Source organism: Bos indicus x Bos taurus, chromosome 29 (genome assembly GCF_003369695.1).
Source record: "Bos indicus x Bos taurus breed Angus x Brahman F1 hybrid chromosome 29, Bos_hybrid_MaternalHap_v2.0, whole genome shotgun sequence".
NCBI classification, from domain to species: Eukaryota; Metazoa; Chordata; class Mammalia; order Artiodactyla; family Bovidae; genus Bos; species Bos indicus x Bos taurus.
Window position 1 is genome coordinate 45,242,916 of NC_040104.1, and position 27,010 is coordinate 45,269,925.

General features: G+C 38.2%; 1 protein-coding gene across 2 annotated transcripts in view; it reads left to right on the plus strand.

Moving 5' to 3' along the window:
- LOC113885839 (glutamate carboxypeptidase 2) overlaps window positions 1-19,036 on the plus strand; it is a 32,739-nt gene extending 13,703 nt beyond the window's left edge. The window contains exons 4-7 of one of the 2 annotated variants that reach the window (XM_027531555.1): window positions 603-704; window positions 12,855-12,980; window positions 14,218-14,404; window positions 15,098-15,344. In XM_027531555.1, coding sequence (XP_027387356.1) covers window positions 603-704; window positions 12,855-12,980; window positions 14,218-14,404; window positions 15,098-15,126 — 444 coding nt within the window. In that variant the 3' untranslated portion in view covers window positions 15,127-15,344. Of the gene's footprint in view, window positions 1-602; window positions 705-12,854; window positions 12,981-14,217; window positions 14,405-15,097; window positions 15,345-18,735 lie in introns of those variants that run through there. The other variant, XM_027531554.1, reaches the window with a different exon arrangement.
- The last annotated feature ends 7,974 nt before the right edge of the window (window positions 19,037-27,010 follow it).

A 27,010-nucleotide genomic window follows, 5' to 3' on the forward strand; every position in this document is an offset into this window, starting at 1 on the left:
GTAATTAGCTTAACATTTTTATAAGTGAGTAATAACACTGCTGCTGCTGCTGCTGCTGCTAAGTCGCTTCAGTCGTGTCCGACTCTGTGCGACCCCATAGACGGCAGCCCATCAGGCTCCCCCGTCCCTGGGATTCTCCAGGCAAGAACACTGGAGTGGGTTGCCATTTCTTTCTCCAATGCATGAAAGTGGAAAGGGAAAGTGAAGTCGCTCAGTCGTGTCTGACTCTTCATAACCCCATGGACTGCAGCCTACCAGGCTCCCCTGTCCATAGGATTTTCCAGGCAAGAGTACTGGATGGGTTGCCATTGCCTTCTCCAACTGATAATACTACATGATGTTATTTTTTTATTTGGAAAGTGAACTTTTCCTTCTAAATCAAAAGCTGCTGCTTGTAGACCCTCTGAGGGTCTGTAGTTTATTCACCTCTTGAACTCCTCACAGCGTCTAGCAGAGGTCTGGCTCTTTGATTTGCATCTTTAAAATACAGAAATCTTGATTAACCCTCTCCTGGCGAAAGAGATGATACACATTTATTTGTTTGATAGTAGTAATTAAGCTTTACCTGATTTGATTCTAATTATTATGCTTTGCTTCTCTAGATTTTCAACACATCGTTATTTGAACCGCCTCCTCCAGGATATGAAAATGTCTCAGACGTTGTGCCACCCTTTAGTGCCTTTTCTCCACAAGGAATGCCAGAGGTAAAAATGCATATGATAAAAATAACAAACAGAACTTCCTTGTATATGCAGGCAGTAATTAAAGGGATATTGTGGCGGTTTTTGATGTAATCCAAATTTATCTTTTTCTACATTTAAGAAATAGAATGTCTTAGTAATAAGAAGGAATATACATTTTGAGTTCATAGTGTTTTTTAGGATAAAATTTACCACACTGAGATGGGGATATCCAAAGTGAACATTTATTTGACAAATGCATTCACCTATGTAATTAAAGCACCATCTACACATAAAATATTACTGTCACTTCAGAATGTACTTCTAAGCCCCTTCTCAGTCAGCCCCACACGCTCCCAAGGCAGTCATTCTCATTCTCCGTGGTTTTTTTTTTTTGGCCACCTTTGATTCGTTTTGCCTATGCTAGAAATTCATATAAATGGAATCGATAGCATTTGTGAGTGTAGGACCTGTGAAAATTCACGTGTTTTGCACTTATCCATGGATTGTTCTTTTTTTATTGCCAATTAATTTCTACTATATGGAAATACTACATATTTTGCTACCTTTGTAAGACTTGGATTGATTTTATAAAGAACCTGAATGAGAATTTGAAATTGTTGCCATTTTCAAATGAAGAATACAGACATCCTTTTTAGAAAATTTGTATGGTTTACTTAATAAGGCAGTGTGCATGTTTATTATCTGTTTTCACAGTAGATCCCTAGATTCTTGGATAGTACTTTGTTTTTTATAAGAAAGCTAAACTTGAAAGAGTTGAATATAATTTATTAATGTCTTTTAAAATGTTACCTCTCCTGCTATAGTATTTGACATCAGGTAGATTCAGCTTTCGGAGAAGGCAATGGCAACCTACTCCAGTACTCTTACCTGGAAAATCCCATGGACAGAGGAGCCTGGTAGGCTGCAGTCCATGGGGTCGCTAAGAGTCGAACAGGACTGAGCGACTTCACTTTCACTTTTCACTTTCATGCATTGGAGAAGGAAAGGGCAACCCACTCCAGTGTTCTTGCCTGGAGAATCCCAGGGATCGGGGAGCCTGGTGGGCTGCCGTCTATGGGGTCGCACAGAGTCGGACACGACTGAAGTGTTAGCAGCCGCAGGTTCAGTTTTGGACATATAGGGTGTGAGGTACCTAGGATATTCCAAGAAGTTGGAATATTGAAGTAAGTATCACTCAATAGAGAGATAAACACTTGACTATTATCAGAAACATCCCTAGTAAAAAATTTACATTTAGAACTGAATTGATATTTAAAGCTCCAAGGAAATAGCAGCCCACTCCAGTGTTCTTACGTGGAAAATCTCATGGATGGAAGAGCCTGCCAGGCTACAGTCAAAGGGGTTGCAGAGTCAGACACAACTGAGCGACTAAAACACTTCACCAGTCAGTCAATGTTTATTGTAAAAACATAGGCAATAAACCTATGTTTTTAATTAATTATTAAACCTATGATTTAATATTAGGCAATGCTATATTTTTTAATATGTAAAGTTTAAAAACATACTCTTTTTTATTATTTTCTAATGCATTTGATTAACTTATATATAAAAACTCTCACAGGTTTAGAGTATTTTCTACAGTTGTATGAAATTTGTTTTAAATGAATAGTTAACATCATAGTTAATGGCACAATATTAGAAAAATTCTCCCCCAAATTTGTACATAAATAGGTTCCTTTCAGTCATTGTAGTTACTTCGTAATTGACATGACATAGAAATAAAGGATATAAAAACTGGGAATGAAGAGATATTTTAGATCTCAGGTGTCTAGAGTTAAATAGACTTTATCTTCTGGGTAAGGCACATTACCATCATGGGTCCATGTAAGATTCCTAATTTAATTTCTTTCTTTTCATCTTTTATCCTTATTTTCAATCTCATTCCTTATCTCCACATCCCCTATACCCTGCCATCATCTGTAATGTATTTATACTTTTAGGAATGTATATATTCTTATAAAAACATGGGCTTATTAGTGATTGGTATATTTTGAATATATGCAAATAATATATCTTAGGTCTTGGTCTATGACTATTTTCAATTAGCTATTTTTTAAAAATCTATTTTATGTCAGAGTGGTTCATTACTTTTTACTCTTGCAGAGTACCCCATGTTATGTGCACACCACATGTAGCTTATCCATTCTCTTAGTGGCAAACATGTGGTTTGCCTCTAAATCTGAATTACCACAAACAGTGTTGGAGAGCTTGTGCTCATACATGTCCCTGTGTGGGCTTGCAAGGGTTTCTCTGTGTACAGTAAACCAGTAGTGGGATTGCCGGTTTGTAAGGAATGCTACATTTCACAGTGTTCAGACTGCAGCCGTTTATCGCTCTTTTCAACACTATATATGAGCGTTCCTTTTCCCTCAGATTTTCATCAATAATTGAGGTTATATAACTTTCTAAATTTTGCCTCTCTAATTGTGTTGTTTTGTTAGTTTGGGGTTCTCAAGGCAAGAATACTGAAGTGGTTTGCCATTTCCTTCTCCAGTGGCCCACGTTTTGTCAGAACTCTCCACCATGACCCATTCATCTTGGGTGGCCCTATATGGCATGGCTCATAGTTTCATTGAGTTAGACAAGGCTATTATTATCCATGTGATTAGTTTGGTTAGTTTTCTGTGATTCTGTGAACAAAGCTAGTGGAGGTGATGGAATTCCAGTTGAGCTATTTCAAATCCTAAAAGATGATGCTGTTAAAGTGCTGGACTCAATTGCCAGCAGATTTGGAAAACTCAGCAGTGGCCACAGGACTGGAAAAGGTCAGTTTTCATTCCAGTCACAAAGAAAGGCAATGCCAAAGAATGTTCAAACTACTGCACAATTGCACTCATCTCAGACGCTAGTAAAGTAATGCTCAAAATTCTCCAAGCCAGGCATCAATAGTACGTGAACTGAGAACTTCCAGATGTTCAAAATGGGTTTAGAAAAGGCAGAGGAACCAGAGATCAAGTTGCCAAAATCTGTTGGGTCATAGAAAAAGCAAGAGAGTTCCAGAAAAACATCTATTTCTGCTTCATTGACTACACCAAAACCTTTGACTCTGTGGATCACAAAACACTGTGGAAAATTCTGAAAGACATGGAAATACCAGACCACCTTACCTGCCTCCTGAGAAATCTGTATGTAGGTCAAGAAGCAACACTTAGAACCGGACATGGAACAGTGGACTGGTTCCAAATCAGGAAAGGAGTTATGTCAAAGCTCTATATTGCCACCCTGCTTATTTAGCTTCTTTGCAGAGTACATCATGCGAAATGCTGGGCTGGATTAAGCACAAGCTGGAATCAAGATTGCTGGGAGAAACATCAATAACTTCCAATATGCAGATGATACCACCCTTATGGCAGAAAGTGAAGAGAAACTACAGAGCTCTTCATGAAGGTCAAAGAGGAGAGTGAAAAAGCTGGCTTCAAACTCAACTTTCGAAAAATGAAAAACTATTCTGTTTTTGTATTTGGTCCAGTTACTTCATGGCAAACAGATGGGGAAACAATGGAAACAGTGACAGACTTTATTTTCTTGGGCTCCAAAATCACTGCAAATGGTGACTGTAGCTATGAAATTAAAAAACGTTTGCTCCTTGGAAGAAAAGCTATGACAAACCTAGACAGCATGTTAAAAAGCAGAGATGTCACTTTTCCGACACAGGTCCATATAGTCAAAGCTATGGTTTTTCCAGTAGTCATGTATGGATGTGAGAGTTGGACCATAAAGAAAGCTGAGCACCAAAGAATTGATGATTTCAAACTGTGATGCTGGAGAAGATGACCCTTGAGAGTCCCTTGAACACTAAGGAGATCAAAATGGTTAATCCTAAAGGAAGTCAATCCTGAATTTTAATTGGAAGGACTGATGCTGAAGCTGAAACTCCAATACTTTGGCCACCTAATGTGAAGAACTGACTCATTGGAAAAGACCCTGATGCTGGGAAAGATTGAGGGCAGGAGGAGAAGGGGACAACAGAGGATGAGATGGTTGGATGACATCACTGACTCGGTGGACATGAGTTTGAGCAAGCTGCAGGAGTTGGTGATAGAAGGGGAAGCCTGGTGTGCTGCAGTCCTTTGGGTCACAAAATGTTAGGCACGACTGAGCAACTTAACTGAACTGGATTGTGTTACTGTTGTTTTAATTTATTTTGACTCACATTTTTGATTAAAAATGAGATCATAGATATCTAAGCATACTTATTTGTTAGCTATTCTTTTTTTTTTTTTTTTTTTCATGCTGTGAAATGATTACCAGCCATCTTTTCCTGTTGAATTTCTGGCCATTTTCTTACTAACTTCAGTGGTTTCTTAAATATTTTAGTTATTCATCCCATATTGGTTTAAATATTGCAAACATCTTCTAATTTTATTCATATTTGTTCATGTTGTCTATAATGCTTTTTACTGAAGAGAATTCTTTTATTGTGACATTATCCAGTGTTCTCTTTATATTTTCACACTTTGGGTCTTTCTTAATTTCCTCATTCTTTATTTACAGTGATACAGTCAGAATATCCCCAAAATACTAATAGCTCTTTATTTAAAAATAGCCATGATATTACCAATTAAATATAAGGACAAATGATATGTAATAGCAGAAAATATAACAAATATGTAGTTTAAAATAGCCCTCAAATATAAAATGAATTGTAAAAATTATTAAATGAGTGTGACTGGTTGAAGAACAGTGAAATTTTTTGAGCAGTGACAATATTATGTATGAAGAAGATCATGTTTCTGGCTGGGAAGACAGAGTTTTATAAGATAAGCGCTCAGTTTGTAGGTTTACTCTATAACCAGTGAAAATTCCCCAATTAGTTTTGTACATTGTTTTTTGTTTCTTTTTGTTTTTTCATTTGTTTTCTTCTAGTTTTCAGTTGAGTTCAGTCGCTCAGTCATGTCCAACTCTTTGCGACCCCATGAATTGCAGCACGCCAGGCCTCCCTGTCCATCACCAATTCCTGGAGTTCACCCAAACTCATGTCCATCGAGTAGGTGATGCCATCCAGCTATCTCATCCTCTGTCGTTCCCTTCTCCTCCTGCCCCCAATCCCTCCCAGCATCAGGGTCTTTTCCAATGAGTAAAGTCTTCACATGAGGTGGCCAAAGTACTGGAGTTTCAGCTTTAGCATCATTCCTTCCAAAGAACACCCAGGACTATCTCCTTTAGAATGGACTGGCTGGATCTCCTTGAAGTCCAAGGGACTCTCAAGAGTCTTCTCGAACACCACAGTTCAAAAGCATTAATTCTTCGGCGCTCAGCTTTCTTCACAGTCCAACTCTCACATTCATACATGACCACTGGAAAAACCATAGCCTTGACTAGACGGACCTTTGTTGGCAAAATAATGTCTCTGCTTTTGAATATGCTATCTAGGTTGGTCGTAACTTTCCTTCCAAGGAGTAGGCATCTTTTAATTTCATGGCTGCAGTCACCATCTGCAGTGATTTTGGATCCCAAAAATAAAGTCTGACACTGTTTCCACTGTTTCCCCATCTATTTCCTGTGAAGTGATGGGACCAGATGCCATAATCTTAGTTTTCTGAATGTTCTAGTTTTACTGAGATATAATTGGTATCTCAATAAGACTATAAGTTTGGGGCTTCCCTTGTGGCTCAGTAGTGAAAAATTTGCCTGCAATGCAGAAGACATGGGCTCGATCCCTGTATCAGGAAGATCCCCTGCAGAAGAAAGTGGCAACCCACTCCAGTATTCTTGCCTGGAGAATCCTATGGACAGAGGAGCCTGGCGGGCTACACTCCACAGGGTGACAAGAGTCAGACACGACTCAGCAACTAAACAAGAATAACTGTACGAGCTTAAGATATACAACATAATGATTTGACTTTACATACATCATGACAAAATTATGACAACAAATTTAGTGATAAAGATACAAAGAAATATAAAAAAAAATTTTTTTCTTGTGATTAAAACTCTTAGGATTTATTCTCTTGATAACTTTCCTATAAGATACAGCAGAATTAATTTTATTTACCGTGTTGTACATTTCAAGTCTAGTACTTACTTATCTTTTAACTGGAAGTTTATACACGTGGACTGCCTTTCTCCAGTACCCACTACCCCTCACCCTCCATCTCTGGTAACCACAGATCTGACCTCTATGCATTTGTTTTTGAAGTACAGTTGACCCATAACACTCTATTAGTTTCAGTTATGCAACATGATTCATTATTTTTGTATATTTCAAAATGATCACCACAATGAGTCTAGTTACCATCTGTCACTACACAAAGATATGATGTATTAATAGTTACTGATTATAGTCTCCAGATAGTACATTTCATACCTGTTTCTTTATCTTGTACCTGGAAGTTTATACTTCTCAATCTCCCTCACGTATTTCTCTCATCCTTTCACTCCCTCCCCTTCGGCAACTACCAGCTTGCCCTCTGTATCTATGACTGTCACTGTTTTGCTTTGTTTATTCATGTGTTTTTTAGATTCCACATGTACGTCAAGTCATCAGGTATTTGTCTTTCTTATTCTGACTTATTTCACTCAGGTGAATACCCTCTAGGTCCATCTGTGTTGATGCAAATGAAACGATTTCATTCTTCTTATGGCTGAGTAATACTGCATTGTAGATTATATTATATTTTCCACATCTTCTTTATCTATCTTCTTTGATGGGAGTTTAAGTTGCTTCCATTTCTTGACTATTATAAATGATGATGCAGTGAACATAGGGTTGCATGTGTCTTTTTGAATTGGTGTTTTTGTTTTCTGATAAATATCAGGATTGGATATGCCCCAAGAGTGGAATTCCTGCACTGTATGGCAGTTCTATTTTTAATTTTGGAGGGAACCACCATGCTGTTTTCCATAGCGACTGCCCATGCCAGTGTGTGTGTGTGCTCAGTTGTGGCCGACTCTTGGCAGCCCTATGGACTATAACCCGCCAAGCTTCTTTGTCCATGGGATTTTCCAGGCAAGAATACTGGAGAGGGTTACCATTTCCTCCTCCAAGGGATCTTCCTGATCCAGGGATCTTTTCTTGCATTTCCTGCAGTGGCAGGCAGATTCTTTACCATGGAGCCACCTGGGAAGCCCAGCAACTGTGCCAGAGTGTTCCCTTTTCTCTGCATCCTCACCATCACGTTATTTGTTGTCATTTTGGTGATAGCCATTCTGATAGATGTAAGGTGATATCTCACTGTGTTTTTTTTCTTTTTTTGGCTGTGTCTCACAACATGTGGGATCTTAGCTCCCCCCTGACCAGGGACCACACCTGTGCCCCTTCAATGGGACCATAGAGTGTTAACCACTGGACTGCTTGCGAACTTAGGTCCCTCGTTGTGGTTTTAGTTTTCATTTCCCTGATGGTTAATGATGTTAAACATTTTTTCATGTGCCTGTTGGCTATCTGTATGTCTTCTTTGGAAAAATGACTGTTCCATTTTCTGCCCATTTTTTCAATCGGATTGTTTGTTTGTTTATATTCTTTGTATATTTTGGATATTAGCCTCTTATCAGATGTATCATTGGCAAATACATTTCCCATTCAGTAGACAGCCTTTTAGTTATATTGAGAGTTAGTTCCCTTTGTTGTGCAAAACTTTTTTAGTTTGAGATTGTCCCATTTGTTTACTTTTGCTGTTGTTTCCCTTGCCTGAGGAGACCTATCCAAAAAAATACATTGCTAAGACAGATGTCAAAGAGTGGGCTACCTATGTTTTCTTCTAGATATTTTATGATTTCAGGTCTTACATTTAACTCTTTAATCTGTTTTGGATTTATTTTTTTTAATGGTATGAGAAAGTGGTCCAGTTTGATTCTTTGAAATGCAACTGTCCAGTTATGACAGAATTATTTTACTCATAAGAAAATTATATTATAGAGATGATTAACTCATTTCTTTCAAGTAGATTTAAACTTTCTATATTAATGCAAGGCTGGAAAATACATGGGATTCTCATGTATTTGTTTTTTAATTATGTATGTCTGTATGTGTTCTTAGGATGTTTCACCATAAGCGTCTATGGATCTTGGGTAGCTCAGCTGGTAAAGAATCTGCCTGCAATGCAGTAGACCCTGGTTCGATTCCTGGGTGAGAAGTTGCCTTGGAGAAGGGACAGGCTACCCACTCCAGTATTCTTGCCTGGAGAATCTCTATGGACAGAGGATCCTGGTCTTAACTAAGTGACTAAGCACACACCATCTGTGGATCTACATCTGAATCCTCTGAAAATGAAAGTGGCTTGGTCGTGTCTGACTCTTTGCGACCCCATGGTCTATACAGTCCATGGAATTCTCCAGGCCAGAATACTGGACAGGGTAGCCTTTCTCTTCTCCATGGGGTTTTCCCAACCCAGGGATCAAACCCAGGTCTCCCACATTGCAAGGGGATTCTTTACCAGCTGACCCACAAGGGAAGCTCAAGAATATGGGAATGGGTAGCCTATCCCTTCTCCAGAGGATCTTCCCAAACCAGGAATTGAACTGGGGACTCCTGCATTGCAGGCGTGTTCTTTACCAACTGAGCTATCAGGGAAGTTTTGCTTTAGGTTATTTATATTAGCAATTCAACAATGTCTGTAATTATAGTTTAATTCAGTGGTTCTTGAACTTAGCTTGTATCACAATAATCTAGAGGGCTTATAAAACATAGATTCTGATTCACACCCCCTAAATTTCACTAGATCTTGGGTGAAGCCTGAGAGTTTGTTTCTGGTAAGGTCCTAGATGGTATTGACTCTGGGTTCAGGAACCATGCTTTGAAAACCATTGATCTTATGTCCCAGTTCTGTCTCTATTAACAAGAACAGGAAGATGGAAGCTTGAAAGAAATGGAAAATTCTAACAGTGCAACATTGTTAATTATTTCCAGTTATAGAACAATTGTGCAGTGTAAATTTTACAAGAAGGTCATTGTCTGAAAACAAAGATTTTTTCTAACTAGCAATGACAGCTTGCATTTGTGAAGTGCCAAGAGGACCTGTCTGCCTACACTTGTTTTCATTTTCAAAGTTTTCTGTCATTTTCAAACTAATTTCTTCTCCTGTCCCTTCTCCATCCCAATTTGTTCTGTAAGATGTGCAGATTAAAAGGTAGCTACAATTTACAGGCATTTAAAGAAGTAGTCAGTTTTCCCAAAGTTGGTGATATTATATATGAATAAATTTCAAGTAGAACATTTATGCTAAACAGAATTCACTGGAACCAAATTGGTTAATGGCTATGTATTCACAGTTGGAATAAAAGTGTGCTCTAGAGAAGGCTAATGATTATAAACCAGACATACAGTGCTATCATCAATAGTTTGTTGATCTTGCATCAATCTTGGGAAGAAAAATAATAGCTAAAAGTAATCCTTTTCCTGAAGTAAAGATTCAAGTGTCACTTTCTCAATAAGCTTTCTTCATTTTTTTTTTTTGGAAATTGCACACAACTGAATACAAGGTCTGTTTGCTTACTATATTTAAACTTAAATTTTTTTTCTCTATAGAACTCATCACTTTTTAATATTGTATACAATTTGCTTTTACCAGGACTTCCCTGGTGGCTCAGATGGTAAAGCGTCTGTCTACAATGTAGGAGACCCGGGTTCAATCCCTGGGTTGGGAAGATCCCTTGAAGAAGGAAATGGCAATCCACTCCAGTACTATTGCCTGGAAAATCCCATGGATAGAGGAGCCTGGTAGGCCCCAGTCCATGGGGTTGCAAAGAGTCAGACACGACTGAGCAACTTCACTTTCACAATTTGCTTATTACTTTTATGATTTATTGTCTCTGCCTTCCACATGAACAAAAGTTTCTTCAAAGACAGGGATTCTCTGTATCTGCAGTCCCTAGAATGATATGTCTTCAACATATTTGTGGAAGGAATCCGAGAGTCAGCTTGGAAACAACCTTATTGCAATACATTATAAATTTGTTGTGCATGTGTTATGAGACATAGTCAAAGAGGAAAACAATAACCAAAATAAAATGATGGGATACTAGAAATAGTGTGAGACAAGGATAGGATATTAGAAATAGTGTAGGATGGGGACTTCAAACACTAGGGTATGTAAAGACTTTCCAAAGGCAGATATAGGATCATTTAAAATAAAACAATCACATTATTTGTTTCTCAGTGGATTCTTCATGGAATTGAGAACTAGCCTGTGGTAAGGCTCTGCTGGTCCCCTGTTCCCACCTCCCTCATTTACAATTATTTATTTCTTATTTTATGAATGAGAGACATCACTCATCCATCCTGAAACATATCTCTGAGTTGTAAAAAAAAAAAAAAAAAAAATCTCTAGGCCTCCAAACAAAGAGATGCTAGTGAAAGATTCTAATAGCTAGGTGACAGAAATTTGTCAAGTCAAATGGTTTATAGTTGAACAAAATTAAAGATGAGTCTAATTGAGTTTCCAGCTAAAACCATTAGAATTAACTTGGATAACAGATCAGTGTGAGATTTAGGGGTTGTAACTTGGAAAGAGTTAAAATAATTCAGGGAAAATTCCATAACAACTTTTTTTTCATTCATATCCTAAAATTTCTCAAAACATGTCTAACAATGAGAAATGTGAATGGAACTGATAGTCCTGACTTATTCTGGAAATAATTTTTTCATCCATAGATCTATGACCAAATGTTTTAACATCCCATAGCACTGAAAGTTGTATTTCAAGCAAAATTTTATGCTTAGGCATTGTTTATGAAAGTTTGTAATGATGCTTAGACTCACTTTGATACTGCTAATAATTATAATAGTAAGTCACTTGAAGAATTTTCCTAACATGTACAGCTTGTCATAGGAAATAAATATTTTTAAACACTATACACATGATTCTTAATCAAGGCAGGTTTGGCAGTGATTAAGATTTACAAGCATTATCCAGATTTCTAGGCAGCAGAAACTGAAATGGAATTTGCCATGCTAGATGTTAATTAAGGAGTGTTCTCTTGGGATCAATATCTGTGGCAGGGAGGGGAAGGAAGCTGGAACAAACAGAGGGAGAAATTGCAGTTCAATGCCAGTTCAAGGACAGCCTCAACTGACCCAATGGGCTGCTCTGGAGTCAGAATAGCCCTTCAGAATGCCCTGGGCTGGACAAAGATGACCAGATCTTTCTGTTCCCACATGGATCAGTCATTGACCATGTGTATCCTGGAAGGACATGACCTCGAGCAGAGTGGCTGTGTGTAGCTGGTCTTGAGCAAGGGCTGACAGAGAGCCCTCTGATGGCCTGCAGAGAGCCTTCCTTCTCTGGAGCAAGGGCATCTTCAATGAGGAGGAATCTAGGCAGGACACCCTGGTGTCACCTTAGTATATAGTAAGATGCTTTAGGCAAGGGGGAAAATACACGTTCAAGGAGAAAACTTGATGATAAAATTCTGACTGAAGAGTGTGGCTTTACAATGTTGTTGAATGATGTTGAATAATAAATCATTATAGTATTTAAATTCTTTTGGATATAAATAAAAGAGGTAAAATTGCTTCTGAAAATGTTAATATTTGTAATGTGCTGGAAATTGTATTCTTTATGGCAACTTAAAGATATGACAAACAATTTCAGATGTGAACCTAAAAATAAAGGAGAGATACATTGCTTTTCAAAATTAATTTAAGGAGTAGGTAAGCAAAAAAAAAAAAAAAAAAAGTGTGTGAAGAACACTGATCTAATCTAGCAGGCCATTTTACAAATGATAATGTTGAGACTCAGAGATTTCCTTGTGATCATTATAATGATATGAAGCCAAATTTGTAAAGTAGTGGCATTACCTGACCATTATTTCTTACCTGGTTGTGTGAAGATGCATTGTGAATATACTTCAAAGAGAATAAAGCTCTCATGAAGGGCTTTTTAACCTAGGGAACCTTGTCCCTCCAAATTGCATAGGACAGTGTATTTGTTTATGTACATTTTCCTGGGGAATGCTTTTCTATAGTTGTATAGTCACTACAGAGGAGACATTGATGTAAACAAAACTTAATATTTAATTAATAAGTCTCTACCCAGCTAATTGCCTTCTCAATTCAAGTTCATTTCTCCCCTGAATCTCTTATCAGAGGCTTTTTTGACCCTCTTACATACTCTTGCTTCTTTCCTCTTTCAAAAATGCGAAACAGTCTTCATGCCGAGAAACCTCTTTTATGAAATCTTTCTTGTACTAAGTCATCTATGTTCTCAACAGGGTGACCTGGTGTATGTTAACTATGCACGAACTGAAGACTTCTTTAAACTGGAGCGGGACATGAAAATCAATTGCTCTGGGAAGATTCTGATTGCCAGATATGGGAAAATTTTCAGAGGAAATAAGGTAAAAAAAACACAACTCTTTGTTTTTCTTTTCAGTAAAAATAAAAAGTAATATTGTATCTTGGGCTTTCCTGATGGCTGAGACAGTAAAGAATCTGCCTGCAATGCAGGAGACCTGGGTTCAATCCCAGGCTCCGGAAGACCCTCTGGAGAAGGGAATGGCTACTCACTCCAGTGTTCTTGCCTGGGGAATCCCATGGACAGAGGAGCCTGGTGGTCTGCAGTCCATAGGGTCGCAGAGAGTCAGACATGACTGAGGGACTAACGCTTTCTGTTTTTCATATTGTATCTTACATGGGTAGAACCACATACTTAAAATTTTTTGATGACCATGATTTTCCCATACTCTTTATCATTCCTGCCTAATAGGGAGGGTGCATGTGCTAGTTTATAGGCAGGTTTTAACCTGGGTCGTTGGAATTTGGCCTCTGTAGAAGTTCAAGGAGAACATTGCAGGTTTTTCCATATCTACACATTGTCCCTGTAGTCTATGAAGTAGCGTGCATTGGATTTGTTGTTAGTCTTTAGTATCTTTAAATATTATCTTTGAAAATATTTACTAAATTAAATTTTGGTGTTAATTCTTTGTTAGAGGTAATGAGACAAGCCAATCTATGCACAGCAGTTTTGAAAGTTACCAACACTTGATTTGGGGCTTCCCAGGTAGTATAGTGATAAAGATTGTGCCTGCCAGTGCAGGAGATGCCAGAGATAGGGGTTCGATCGCTGGGTCGGGAAGATCCCTTGGAGTAGGAAATGCAGCCCACTCCAGTATTCTTACCTGAGAAGTCCCATGGACAGAGGTGCCTGGTGGGTACAGACCATAGGGTCACAAGGAATCAGATACAGCTGAGGGACTGAGCACATAGAGTACTTGATTTTTTTTTTTTTTCCCTTTTGTGGGAAATTAATTTAAAAAATATTCTCTTTCAACCATAGAAGAAATGGGAATCTAGTCTGTGAAATCTACTTGTTTATTGTGCTTCTAGACTAGAGGAAGGAAATAGTAGGTACCTGTTACCACTGGTATGTACATTAAAAAAAATCTGCTCCAAGGGCTAATCCAGCCCTGGAAACTAGGTTTCAGAGCTTGCATAAGAAAAAGACAAAACCAATTCTGTGAGATGTCCTTTGTTGTAAGTATAAGGATTAAAAATAAGGATGGAAGATAAGTTTTAGTTACTTATTTAAATGTAATTTCAAATAACCAACCTAAAATAAGAAAGTCTGTTTTCCAGGTTAAAAATGCCCAGCTAGCTGGGGCCAGAGGGATCATTTTGTACTCAGATCCTGCTGATTACTTTGCTCCTGGGGTGGAGGCATATCCGGATGGTTGGAATCTTCCTGGAGGTGGTGTTCAGCGTGGAAATATCTTAAATCTTAATGGTGCAGGGGACCCTCTCACACCTGGCTACCCGGCAAATGGTGAGTGATCAGGCTTCAATCATCACAGAGACTTTTAACATTTTGAAGTGATTTTATCAAAAGATTCCCTTTGACAAAAGGATAAGTATGTCATTTTCTTACTGTCTTTGCATCTAAGAATAAATTAAAGGGTTTTGAAGTCGGAAAATTATTGGTTTGGGTCCCTTATCCCTTGTTTGGAACCATTGCATCTGGTAGGTTTTGAAATGCAGACATTTTCAAATATTTAAAAGTAAGATGGTGCATATACCTTACTGCATAACATTCACATAGGCTGGGACAAAATGTGGGAAGCAAGCATGTAAATATTTTACAGTAAAATGTATGAATAATCATTTTAAGCAGAGGGTACATAAATAATATAAATAGCCTCAGGTCTGCTCAAGTCAGATCTTGCTGCCAAATTAGTTTATATCAGATCATGTTTTGTTGCCAAGTATTAATAAATGCCCTCTCCCAATTAATGGATTTTGCAGTTTTTAAAAATTTCTAATTGTAGATAAGGGACAGTAAAACAAACTCTATAAATCCCTGAAATGGCATATTTTGAATACAGGGTCTGGAAAATGCTTATTGTGTCATTACTGTGTAAAGACAATAGTGATCACTTTCAAGGAGTGTTTCCAAAATTCTAGCTTTTAAATGCATTAACGACCCTATAAGCTTTGTTGTGTTATTATCTCTACTTGACAGATGGGGAATGTGAAACCAGAAAGAAGTAAACAGTCTGCCTTGTTCATTGCACCATTAAGTGAGGAGTGGGGATTCAAATTCAGATTATCTGGCTCCAGAGTCCATGTATTTGTCTCATGCTGAAATGCCCTGCTGTATAATTATTAACAAGAGAACTTGGAGCATATTTTTAATGTACTCAGCTATTTGATAACATTTACAAAAATCTGTCATCATTTAGTTTGTGTGGTTTAAAATTAATAAAGGTTTATAACTTGGATAAAGTAGGTTACCAAAGTATTGGTGGTATTTCCATATTTATTTTTCATCTTGGATCCTTCTATCTAATTGTAGACTCCTTTAAAGCTTATGTATTTGGCTTTGTAAGTTTTTAAACATAGTACATTGTCATAGGTTTTTTTAAGCAATACGTATTATCCTGTGATAAAATCATGTATCTACCTGAACTTTACTAACTTAGCCCTTTTATTCCCAAGTTTTGAAAAATGCAACTTCTCCTAAGCTCTGTTTGTTATAAAAAGCTAAAATTATGAACATAAAATAAAATCAACTAGAATATTTCTGTTTACTATGCTCAGATTTAAAAGATGACATTGTAGAAATTCCCTTTTGTGTCCTTTCTTATTTTTCTTTTAATTTCACTCTTTATTATGGGATAGTTCTGACACAAAAAATTAGAGATAATGAATACCATTTTGTCAATGTTATTTTGTCTATTCATTGCCCTTTTTTGATTATTGCTCTAAATTTAAAAAATCCCATGTAATGTATTATTATGTCATTTTGCCATAAAAAGACTAGCTTTTACAATCACCTACATCAAAAGAATTCCAGAAAAACATTTACCTCTGCTTCACTGACTACACTAAAACCTTTGACTATGTGTATCACAACAAACTGTGGAAAATTCTGAAGGAGATAGGAATACCAGACCACGTTACCTTTCTCCTGAGAAACCTGTATACAGGTCAAGAAGCAACATTTGGAACCAGACATGGAATAACAGACTGGTTCCAAATCGGGAAAGGAGTACATCAAGATTATATGTTGTCACCTTGCTTATTTAACTTATATGCAGAGTACATCATGTGAAATGCCAGACTAGATGAAGCACAAGTTGGAATCAAAATTTCCAGGAGAAATATCAATAACCTCAGGTATACAGATGACACCACCCTAGTAGCAGAAAGCAAAGAGGAACTAAAAAGTTTTTTGATGAAGGCGAAAGAGGAGAGTGACACAGCTGACTTAAAAACTCAACATTCCGAACACTAAGATCATGGCATCTGGTCCCATCCCTTCATGGCAAATAGATGGAAACAGAGGCAGATTTTACTTTCTTGGGCTCCAAAATCACTGCAGATGGTGACTGCAGCCATGAAATTAAGAGATGCTTGCTCCTTGGAAGAAAAGCTATGACCAACCTAGACAGCATATTCAAAAGCAGAGATATTACTTTGCCAACTAAGGTGTGTCTAGTTAAAGCTCTGGTTTTTCCACTAGTCATGAATGGATGTGAGAGTTGGACAGTAAAGAAGGCTGAGTGCGGAAGAATTGATGCTTTTGAACTTTAGTGTTGGAGAAGACTCTTGAGAGTCTCTTGGACTGCAAGGAAGTCAAACCAGTCAATCCTAAAGGAAATCAACTTGGAATATTCATTGGAAGGACTGATGCTAGAGCTGAAGTTCCAATATGTTGGCCATTTCATGTGAAGAGCCAACTCATTGGAAAAGACTCTGATTCTGGGAAAGATTAAAGGCAGGAGGAGAAGGGGATGACAGAGGACAAGATGGTTGGATGGCATCACTGACTCAATGGACATGAGTTTGAGCAAGCTCTGGGAGATGGTGAAGGAAAGGGAAACCTGGCATGCTGCAGTCCACGGGGTCGCAAAGAGTTGGACACGATTGAGCAGCTGAACATTAACAATAAATTTCTTGTGATTTGAAATTTTGGAGAAAAAAATGGAAAAATAGCTTTTATTTTTCTTAAATCTGGAGAAATGACAGGATATGTGTTTTTATTTTGAGGTAGAGTTTACATGTAATAACATGCAAAGATCTTAAGCGTTAATTCACTAAATTAAAAAGTTGTATGTATCTGTGTCACTCAAAATAAGATATAGGACATTTCTGTGACTTCAGAAAGTTCTCTGGTGCCCATTTTTGGTCAGTTTTTACCATAGCCCCACCCCTAGAAGCAGCCATTTTCTGATATCTTTTGTCATTCATTAGCTTGGTTTTGAGCTTCATATAAATTGAATCAGATTATATCTGTTCTTTTGTGTGTTGACAGAAAATCAAGTAACAGTCAAGCTAAGAAGAAAGGAAAGATAATGTTATTTATGCCAAACTGAGGAGTATAACCCAGGGAACAGATTCTCAGAAGCTCTGAGAACTGTTCCACTGGTTGGGAGTTAGAGATGCAATTTTATATGTTTTTGAGAAAAGAATTTATGCATCATACTGACAGATTAGATTTGTACATTAAGTTGACCAAAGATATTTTGATCTAGTAATGCATGAATAGAATAAGCCTTTGGTCAATACTATTCCATGTATGGTGTGAAAAAGAAATATTAACCTTAAAATGTCAATACTGACATCATAAGAAAGGATTCATTTTTCTCAGAGGTTGGTATTATTCTACTTTGAGGAGGTCTGGTTAATGTACTATGCAGATGCACATTTCACACTTGCAAAGACTGCCACAAACAGAGCATGTTATCCTTTTTCCTTCTCAGTTTAATTGTCTTGTCATAGAAAAATCTGTGATTTTTTTCCTCATCATTTGTTTTGCTGCATTCACTCAGTATAACAAGTAGAGATTAGTCATGTTATTGTGTGTATTGATAGTTCCTTCCCTTTAATTGCTGAGTAGAATTCTATTATGGGACTCCTTTATAAATTGCTTATTCATTCTCCTGTTTGTGAACATCAGGATGGTTCCCAGTATTGGCTACCCAGATTCAGCTGCTATGAGCAGTCTTGTGCAGGTCTTTCTGTGAACATGTTTCTGTCTTTCCTGGGTAAATACTAGGAGCGTAGTTGTTGTGCCATAGCGTATAATTTTCTGCATAATATTAATTTTCAAAGAAGTTGTTTAAAGTGACTGTAAAAGGGGGTGGCGGCGGACGCCAACGGGGAGGGGCGGGCCCGGCCCGGCTCGGCCCGGCCGCCCGCGCGCGGCTAAAAATTTTAAAAAAATAAAAAATAAATAAAAAATAAAGTGACTGTAAAGAGTATATACACTCTTAGAAGAAATGTATGAGAGTTTCAGTTGCAGCACATTTTTGTTAACATTTGAAGCTGTCTTTTTAACAGTTCTAGTATATGAAATTTAAAAGTGTGTTTAGTGTGATTTGGCTCAGCTGGTAAAGAATTCTGCAATGCAAGAGACCTGGGTTTGATTCTTGGGTTGGGAAGATGCCCTGGAGAAGGAAAAGGCTACCCACTCCAGTATCCTGGCCTGGAGAATTCCATGGACTGTATAGCCCCTGGGGTTGCAAAGAGTCAGGCATGACAGTGACTTTCACCTTATTATTATTGTTATTTTTTTGACTTTCACCTTAGTGTGATTTACAGAGAACATTTTGAAAGGGACTCCATTTTTATTAGAAATATGTTCAACTTTTTCAGAATATGCTTATAGACGTGAAATCGCAGAGGCTGTCGGTCTTCCAAACATTCCTGTTCATCCAATTGGATACTATGATGCACAGAAGCTCCTGGAGTAAGTTTGTAAGAAACAAGCAGATGGCTATTTGAGTAATTCTCTTTACCGACATTCTTCAGGTGTCATGCTTTTGTCTTCATTATTCCATACCAAAGTTCTCTGTGGTGGGTGGAATATACAATTTTAGCACTGTTTTATACAACAGTGATTCTAATCCGGGATTTGCTTTAAATACTGATAATAAAGTGAAATACCACCATGAAAGTGAGTCTTTCCAGATCATCAACTTCAGGGATTGTAACAATCATTTGATCCACTGCGCTTTTTTTCTTTTTTAGTTTTTTAAAAAACTAATTTATTTTAATTGGAGGTTAATAACAATATTGTAGAGGTTTTTGCCATACATTGACATGGATCAGCCACGAGTGCACATGTGTTCCCCATCCTGAACCCCCCTCCCCGCTCCCTCCCCATCCCATCCCTCTGGGTTGTCCCAGTGCACCAGCCCTGAGCACCCTCACTTAGGCATCGAACCTGGACTGGTAATCCAGTTTTGAAACATGATAATATACATGTTTCAATGCTATTCTCTCAAATCATCCCACCCTCACCTTCTCCCACAGAGTCTAAAAGTCTGTTCTTTATATCTGTGTCTCCTGTGCTGTCTGGCATATAGGGTCATCGTTACCATATTTCTAAATTCCAGATATATGCATTAATATACTATATTGGTGGGTTTCTTTATGACTTACTTCACTCTGTATAATAGGCTCCACTTTCATCCACTCATTAGTATTGACTCAAATGCATTCTTTTTAATGGCTGAGTAATAGTCCATTGTGTATATGTACCACAGCTTTCTTATCCATTCACCTGCTGATGGACATCTAGGTTGCTTCCATGTCCTGGCTATTGTAAATAGCGCTGCAATGATCATTGGGTTACATGTGTCTCTTTCAATTCTGGTTTCCTTGGTGTGTATGCCCAGCAGTGGGATTGCTGGGTCTTCCGGAAGTTCTGTTTCCAGGTTTTTAAGGAATCTCCACACTGTTCTCCATAGTGGCTGTACTAGTTTGCATTCCCACCAATAGTGTAAGAGGGTTCCCTTTGCTCCGCACCCACTCCAGCATTTATTGTTTGTAGACTTTTTGATAGCAGCCATTCTGACTGGCATGAAATGGTACCTCATTGTGGTTTTGATTTGCATTTCTCTGATATTGAGTGATGTTGAGCATCTTTTCATGTGTTTGTTAGCCATCTGTATGTCTTCTTTGGAGAAATGTATGTTTATTTCTATGGCCCATTTTTTATTGGGTCCTTTATTTTCCTGGTATTGAGCTGCATGAGCTGCATGTATATTTTTTACATTCTTTGTCAGTTGTTTCATTTGCTATTATATTCTCCCATTCTGAAGGCTGTCTTTTCACCTTGCTTATAGTTTCCTTCGTTGTGCAAAAGCTTTTAAGTTTAATTAGGTCCCATTTTTTAATTTTTGCTTTTATTTCCATTACTCTGGGAGATGGGTCATAGAGATTCTTGCTGTGATTTATGTCAGAGAGTGTTTTGCTTATGTTTTCCTCTAGGAGTTTTATTTTTTCTGGTCATATATTTAGATCTTTAATCCATTTTGAGTTTATTTTTGTGTATGGTGTTAGAAAGTGTTCTGGTTTCATTCTTTTACAAGTGGTTGACCAGTTTTTCCAGCACCACTTGTTAAACAGATTGTCTTTTCTCCATTGTATATGTTTGCCTCCTTTGTCAAAGATAAGGTGTCCATAGGGCATGGATTTACCTCTGGGCTTTCTATTTTGTTCCATTAATCTATATTTCTGTCTTTGTGCCAGTACCATACCGTCTTGATGACTGTGGCTTTGTAGTAGAGCCCGAAGTCAGGCAGGTTGATTCCTCCAGTTCCATTCTTCTATCTCAAGATTCTTAATTTGTGAAATTATTTGTTCTAGTTCTGTGAAAAAATACCATTGATACCTTGATAGGGATTGCATTGAATCTATAGATTGCTTTGGGTAGTATACTCATTTTCACTATATTGATTCTTCAGATACATGAACATGGTACATTTCTCCATCCATATATGTCATCTTTGATTTCTTTCATCAATGTTTTATGGTTTTCTATATATAGGTCTTTTGTTTCTTTAGGTAAATTTATTCTTAAGTATTTTATTCTTTTCGTCACAATAGTGAATGGGATTGTTTCCTTAATTTCTCTTTATGTCTTCTCATTGTTAGTGTATAGGAATGCAAGGGATTTGTGTGTATTAATTTTATTTCCTGCAACTTTACTATATTCACTGATTAGCTCTAGTAATTTTCTGCTAGTATCTTTAGGGTTTTCTATGTAGGGGACTTGTCATCTGCAAATAGTGAGAGTTTTATTTCTTCTTTTCCAATCTGGATTCCTTTTTTTTCTTTTTCTTCTCTAATTGCTATGGGTAAAACTTCCAAAACTGTGTTAAATAGTAACGGTGAGTGTGGGCACCCTTGTCTTGTTCCTGATTTTAGGGGAAATGCTTTCAAGTTTTCACCACTGAGGATAATATTTGCTGTGTGTTTATCATATATGGCTTCTATTATGTTGAGGTAAGTTCCTTCTATGCCTGCTTTTTGGGGAGTTTCTATCATAAATGGATGTTGAATTTTGTCAAAGGCTTTCTCCATGTAGATTGAGATAATCATATGGTTTTTATCTTTCAATTTGCTATGTGGTGTATCACATTGATTGGTTTGTGAATAGTGAAGAATTCTTGCTTCCCTGGGATAAAGCTCACTTGGTCATGATGTATGATCTTTTTAATATGTTGTTGAATTCTGTTTGCTAGAATTTTGTTAAGCGTTTTTGCATCTATGTTTATCAGTGATATTGCTCTGTAGTTTTCTTTTTTGTGGCATCTTTGTCTGGTTTTGGTATTAGAGTGATGGTGGCCTCATAGAATGAATTTGGGAGTTTACCTTCCTCTGCAGTTTTCTGGAAGAGTTTGAGTAGGATAGGTTTTAGCTCTTCTTTAAATTTTGTTAGAATTCGCCTGCGAAGCCATCTGGTCCTGGGCTTTTGTTTGTTAGAAGATTTTTGATTTCTGTGCTTGTGATGGGTCTGTTAAGATTTTATGTTTCTTCCTGATTCAGTTTTGGATAGTTATACTTTTCCAAGAATTTGTCCATTTCTTCCAAGTTGTCCATTTTATTGGCATATAGTTGTTGATAGTAGTCTCTTATGAGCCTTTGTATTTCTGTGTTGTCTGTTGTGATCTCTCCATTTTTATTTCTAATTTTGTTGATTTGATTCTTCTCCCTTTGTTTCTTGATGAGTCTGGCTAATGGTTTGTCTATTTTATTTATCTTCTCAAAGAACCAGCTTTTAGTTTTGTTGATTTTTGCTATAGTCCCCTTTGTTTCTTTCTCACTTATTTTTGCTGTGATTTTTATGATTTCTTTCCTTCTACTAACTTTGGGGTTCTTCATTTCTTCTTTTTCTGCTTGTTTTAGGTGTAGAGTCAGGGCATTTATTTTTCTCTTTTTTCTTTAGGTAAGCTTGTATTGCTATGAACCTTCCCCTTAGCACTGCTTTTACTGAATCCCATAGGTTTTGGGTTGTTGTGTTTTCATTTTCACTTGTTTCCATGAATATTTTGATTTCCTTTTTGATTTCTTCTGTGATTTGTTGGTTATTCAGAAGTGTGTTGTTTAGCCTCCATATGTTTGTATTGTTAATAGTTTTTTTCCTGTAGTTGACATCTCATCTTACTGCATTATGATCAGAAAACATGCTTGAAATGCTTTCAATTTTTTGGAATTTACCAAGGCTAGATTTATGGCCCAGAATGTGATCTATCCTGGATAATGTTCCATGTGCACTTGACAAAATGGTGAAATTCATTGTTTTGGGGTGAAATGTCCTATAGATACCAATTAGGTCTAACTAGTCCATTGTATCATTTAAAGCTTGTGTTTCCTTTCTAATTTTCTGTTTGGTTGATCTATCCATAGGTCTAAGTGGGGTATTAAAGTCTCCCACTATTATTGTGTTACTATTAATTTCTCTTTTCATACTTGTTAGCATTTGCTTTCAGTATTGAGGTGCTTCTATGTTGGGTGCATATATATTTATAATTGTTATATCTTCTTCTTGGATTGATCCTTTGATCATTATGTAGTGTCCTTCTTCGTTGCTTTTCATGGTCTTTATTTCAAAGTCTATTTTATCTGATATGAATATTGCTGCTCCTGCTTTCTTTTGGTCTCCATTTGTGTGAAATATTTCTTCCGCCCTTCACTTTCAGTCTGCATGTGTCCCTTGGTTTGAGGTGGGTCTCTTGTAGTTAGCATATATAGGGGTCTTGCTTTGTATCCATTCAGCCAGTCTTTGTCTTTTGGTTGAGGCATTCAACCTATTTACATTTAAGGTAATTATTGATAAGTATGATCCCATTGCCATCCACTTTGTTGTTTTGGGTTCAATTTTATAAAACTTTTCTTTGTTTCCTGTCTAGAGAAGATCCTTTAGCCTTTGTTGAAGAGCTGGTTTGGTGGTGCCGAATTCTCTTAGCTTTTGCTTGTCTGTAAAGCTTTTAATTTCTCCATCATATCTGAATGAGATCCTTGCTGGGTATAGTAATCTAGATTGTAGTTTTTTCTCTTTCATCACTTTAAATATGTCCTGCCATTCCCTTCTGGGCTGAAGAGTTTCTATTGAAAGATCAGCTGTTATCCTTATGGGGATCCCCTTGTGTGTTATTTATTGCTTTTCCTTTGCTGCTTTTAATATTTGCTCTTTGTGTTTGATCTTCATTAGTTTGACTGTTATGTGTCTTGGGGGGTTTCACCTTGGGTTTATCCTGTTTGGGACTCTCTGGGTTTTTTTGGATTTGGGCGGCTATTTCCTTCCACACTTTAGGGAAGTTTTCAACTATTATCTCAAGTATTTTCTCATACCGTTTCTTTTTGTCCCATCTGGGACACCTATGACTCGAATGTTGGAGCATTTAACATTGTCCCAGAGGTCTCTGAGGTTGTCCTCATTTATTTTAATTCTTTTTTTCTTTTTCCCTCTCTGCTTCATTTATTTCCACTGTTCTATCTTCCACCTCACTTATCCTATCTTCTGCCTCAGTTATTCTGGTTCTGTCCAGAGTCCTTTTGATTTCAGCTATTACCTTATTTGTTATTGATTAACTCTTCTTTATTTCTTCTAGGTCCTTGTTAAACATTTCTTGCATCTTCTCAATCCTTGTCTCTAGTCTATTTATCTGTAACTCCACTTTGTTTTCAAGATTTTGGATCATCTTTACTATCACTGTTCTGAATTCTTTTTCAGGTAGACTTCCTATCTCCTCTTTTGTTTGGTGGGCATTTATCATGTTCCTTTACCTGCTGAATATTTCTCTGTCTTTTCATTTTGTTTGGATTGCTGTGTTTGGGGTGCCCTTACTGTAGGCTGGAATTCATGGTTCCTGTTTATTGTGGAGCCTGCTCCCTGTGGGTGGGTTGGACTAGTGGCTTGTCAGGGTTTCCTGGTTTGGGGAGTTTGCACCTGTGTTCTGGTGGGTGGAGCTGAATCTCTTCTGTCTGACGTGCAATGAAGTGTACAGTAATGAGATTTAGGATGTCTATGCGTTTGACATGGCTTTGGGCAGCCTGTCTTTTAATGCTCAGGGCTTTTAATGCTTCGCTGGAGAATTAGTGTGGTATGTTTTGCACCGGAACTTTGGCATTTGGGTGGAGCTTGGTTTCTGTGTAGGTATGGAGACTTTTGGGTGAGCTCTTGTCTATTAATGTTCCCTGGAATCAGGAGTTCTCTGATGTTCTCAAGTTTTGGAGTTAAGCCTCTTGCCTCTGACTTTCATTCTTTCTCTTACAGTAGCCTCAAGACTTCTCCATCCATACAGCACAGATGATAAAACATCTAGGTTAGTGGTGAAACAATTCTCCACAGTGAAGGACACCCCAGAGAGGTTCACAGAGTTACATGGAGAAAAGAAGAGGGAAGAGGGAAATAGAGGTGACCAGGAGGAGAAGAGGGGAAGTCAAAAGGTGAGAGAGCAGTCTAGCCAGTAATCAGTTCCGTAAGTGCTGTCCACAGTCTGGAATACCCAGAGAGATTCACAGAGTTAAGTAGAGAAGAGAAGGGGGAGGGAGGAGACAGAGGTGACCTGGGGGAGAGTCAAAAGGGGAGAGGGCAATCAAGGCAGTAATAACATCCCTAATTAAAAATCGATACTGGAGATTAGATTCTTAAAGGTACAAAATTGATAACAAATACCAAAAAGCAAAGATTAAAAATCTAGAGTAGAGGTTAGACTCTCAAACATACAATATAAAAAACACAAAGCAAAATCAATCACAAAATTAAAAAAGCATATATATACGAAATTTGCTTTAAAAGTAGATTCTTCTGTTTGCAAGGTAATAGTAGGTTATAAAAATGAAAATTAAAGGAATTATAAATAACTTAAATTTAAAAAATTAAAAAGTGATGGTAGTAAAAATATATCTAGGAATTTCTCTGGAGCTGTTGTGGGCAGTGTGGGGTGAGTTCAGTTGCAGATAGTTCCTTTTTCCAGCTTGTACTTCTTCTCAAGGTTTATAGGCCCCTCTAATGCTTAGTCAATGTTAGCCACAGGGTTTTAATGTGTTGCACCTGTCACTTCCAGAGCAATTACCTCCTCTTTGTTTATTTTGCTTCCTCTGTTTTCAAGTCTCTTCAGTGTCTAATTTGCACCCTGACATAAGGCTCACTTGTTCAGTTGTGTTGTGGGGAGGGAGGAACGCTGTAAACAAATATTGCTGGCATGTGTGAGGAGTGCTTGCAGTGTGTGGACCACACTGGGTTTGCACCAGCTCATGGAAGTGTGTGCTTCCCAGGTCTACACTGTTCAGGCTTCAGGGTGCTCTGCAAAGGAACTGTCCAAAGCGGGCCCTGCGTATCGTGCACTTCCTAGGTCTAAGCCACTCAGGTTCTTGGGTACTCTGAAGGGCACAGACTCAGTTGAGCCTGCGTTTTGTGCTCTTCCCAGGTTCAAGCAGTGTAGGTGACCAGGTGCTTGGAAAGTGCACTGTCCCAGGTGGGCTGTGCATCTTATTCACCTTCCTGTTCTTGGCCGCTCTGTTTCCTGGGTGTGCTGTGAGAGCACCATCTCAGGTGTGCCGTGTGTCTTCTGTGGAGAGCTGATCTCAGGCTGCGACCCTCCCGGCAGATGTCAACCATCCAGGATCCCAGGAAGATGTGGTTAGCAACTGGGAGCCTGCTCACAGTTTGGTGGAGAATGCCATCTCTGGGGCCGAGATTGCCGCTTGCCTTCCAGCTCTGCTGTCGCCCACCTGCCTCTCTGCCTCCAGCATGGGGAGGGGCCTGTGTGCAGCCAGCCAGCTCTCCTTTGGTATTCATTCAGTCCTTTGTTCTGTGAGCAGGCCAGGCTGTGCGTTAGAGCCTTATGCAGGAAAATTCAAATTTTTTTTTTTTTTCTTTCTGGTGATTCCACAGTTTGAGTTGCTATCTGATGTTAGCTCCCTCAGATTGTCCTCAGGGCATTCAGGCCTGGTCCTTACCCTAAGCATGCAGACCATGCTTCCCTGTCCAGCCCCCACTCACTTGTGGCAGACATGAGCATCTGTGCTACTTCTCTACTGACAGTTGTGCTTAGGCGTGTATTCTGTGGGTTTTTTTTTTTTTTTTCCTCCCAGTTACGTTGCCTTCTGAGATTCCAAAACTCCCCACAGACCCACCTGTGAGAGGGTTTTCTACTGTGTCAAAACTTCTCCTTCAGAACTCCCTCCCAGGACAGGTCTCCATCCCTAACTCTTTTGCCTTTCTGTCTTTTATATTTTGTCCTACCTCCTTTCAAAGAGAATGTGTTGCCTTTCTGGGTGCCTGGTGTCCTCCACCAGTGTTCAGAAATTGTTTTGTGGACGTTGCTCAGCATTTAAATGATCTTTTGATGAATTTGTGGGGGAGAAAGTGGTCTCCCTGCCCTATTCCACCATCTTGAGACCGCCCCTCCACTGCATTTTTTTAAATTAATTTTTGGCTGCGCTGGGTCTTCGTTGCTGCACATGGGCTTTCTCTAGTTGCTGCAAGTGGGAGCTATTCTTCATTGTGGTTCATGGGCTTCTCATTGTGGGACTTCTCTTGTTGAATAGCACAGGCTCTAGAGCAAGGATCAGTAGTTGTGGCTCGTGGGCTTAGTTGCTCTGCTGCACATGGAATCTTTCCAGATTAAAAAAA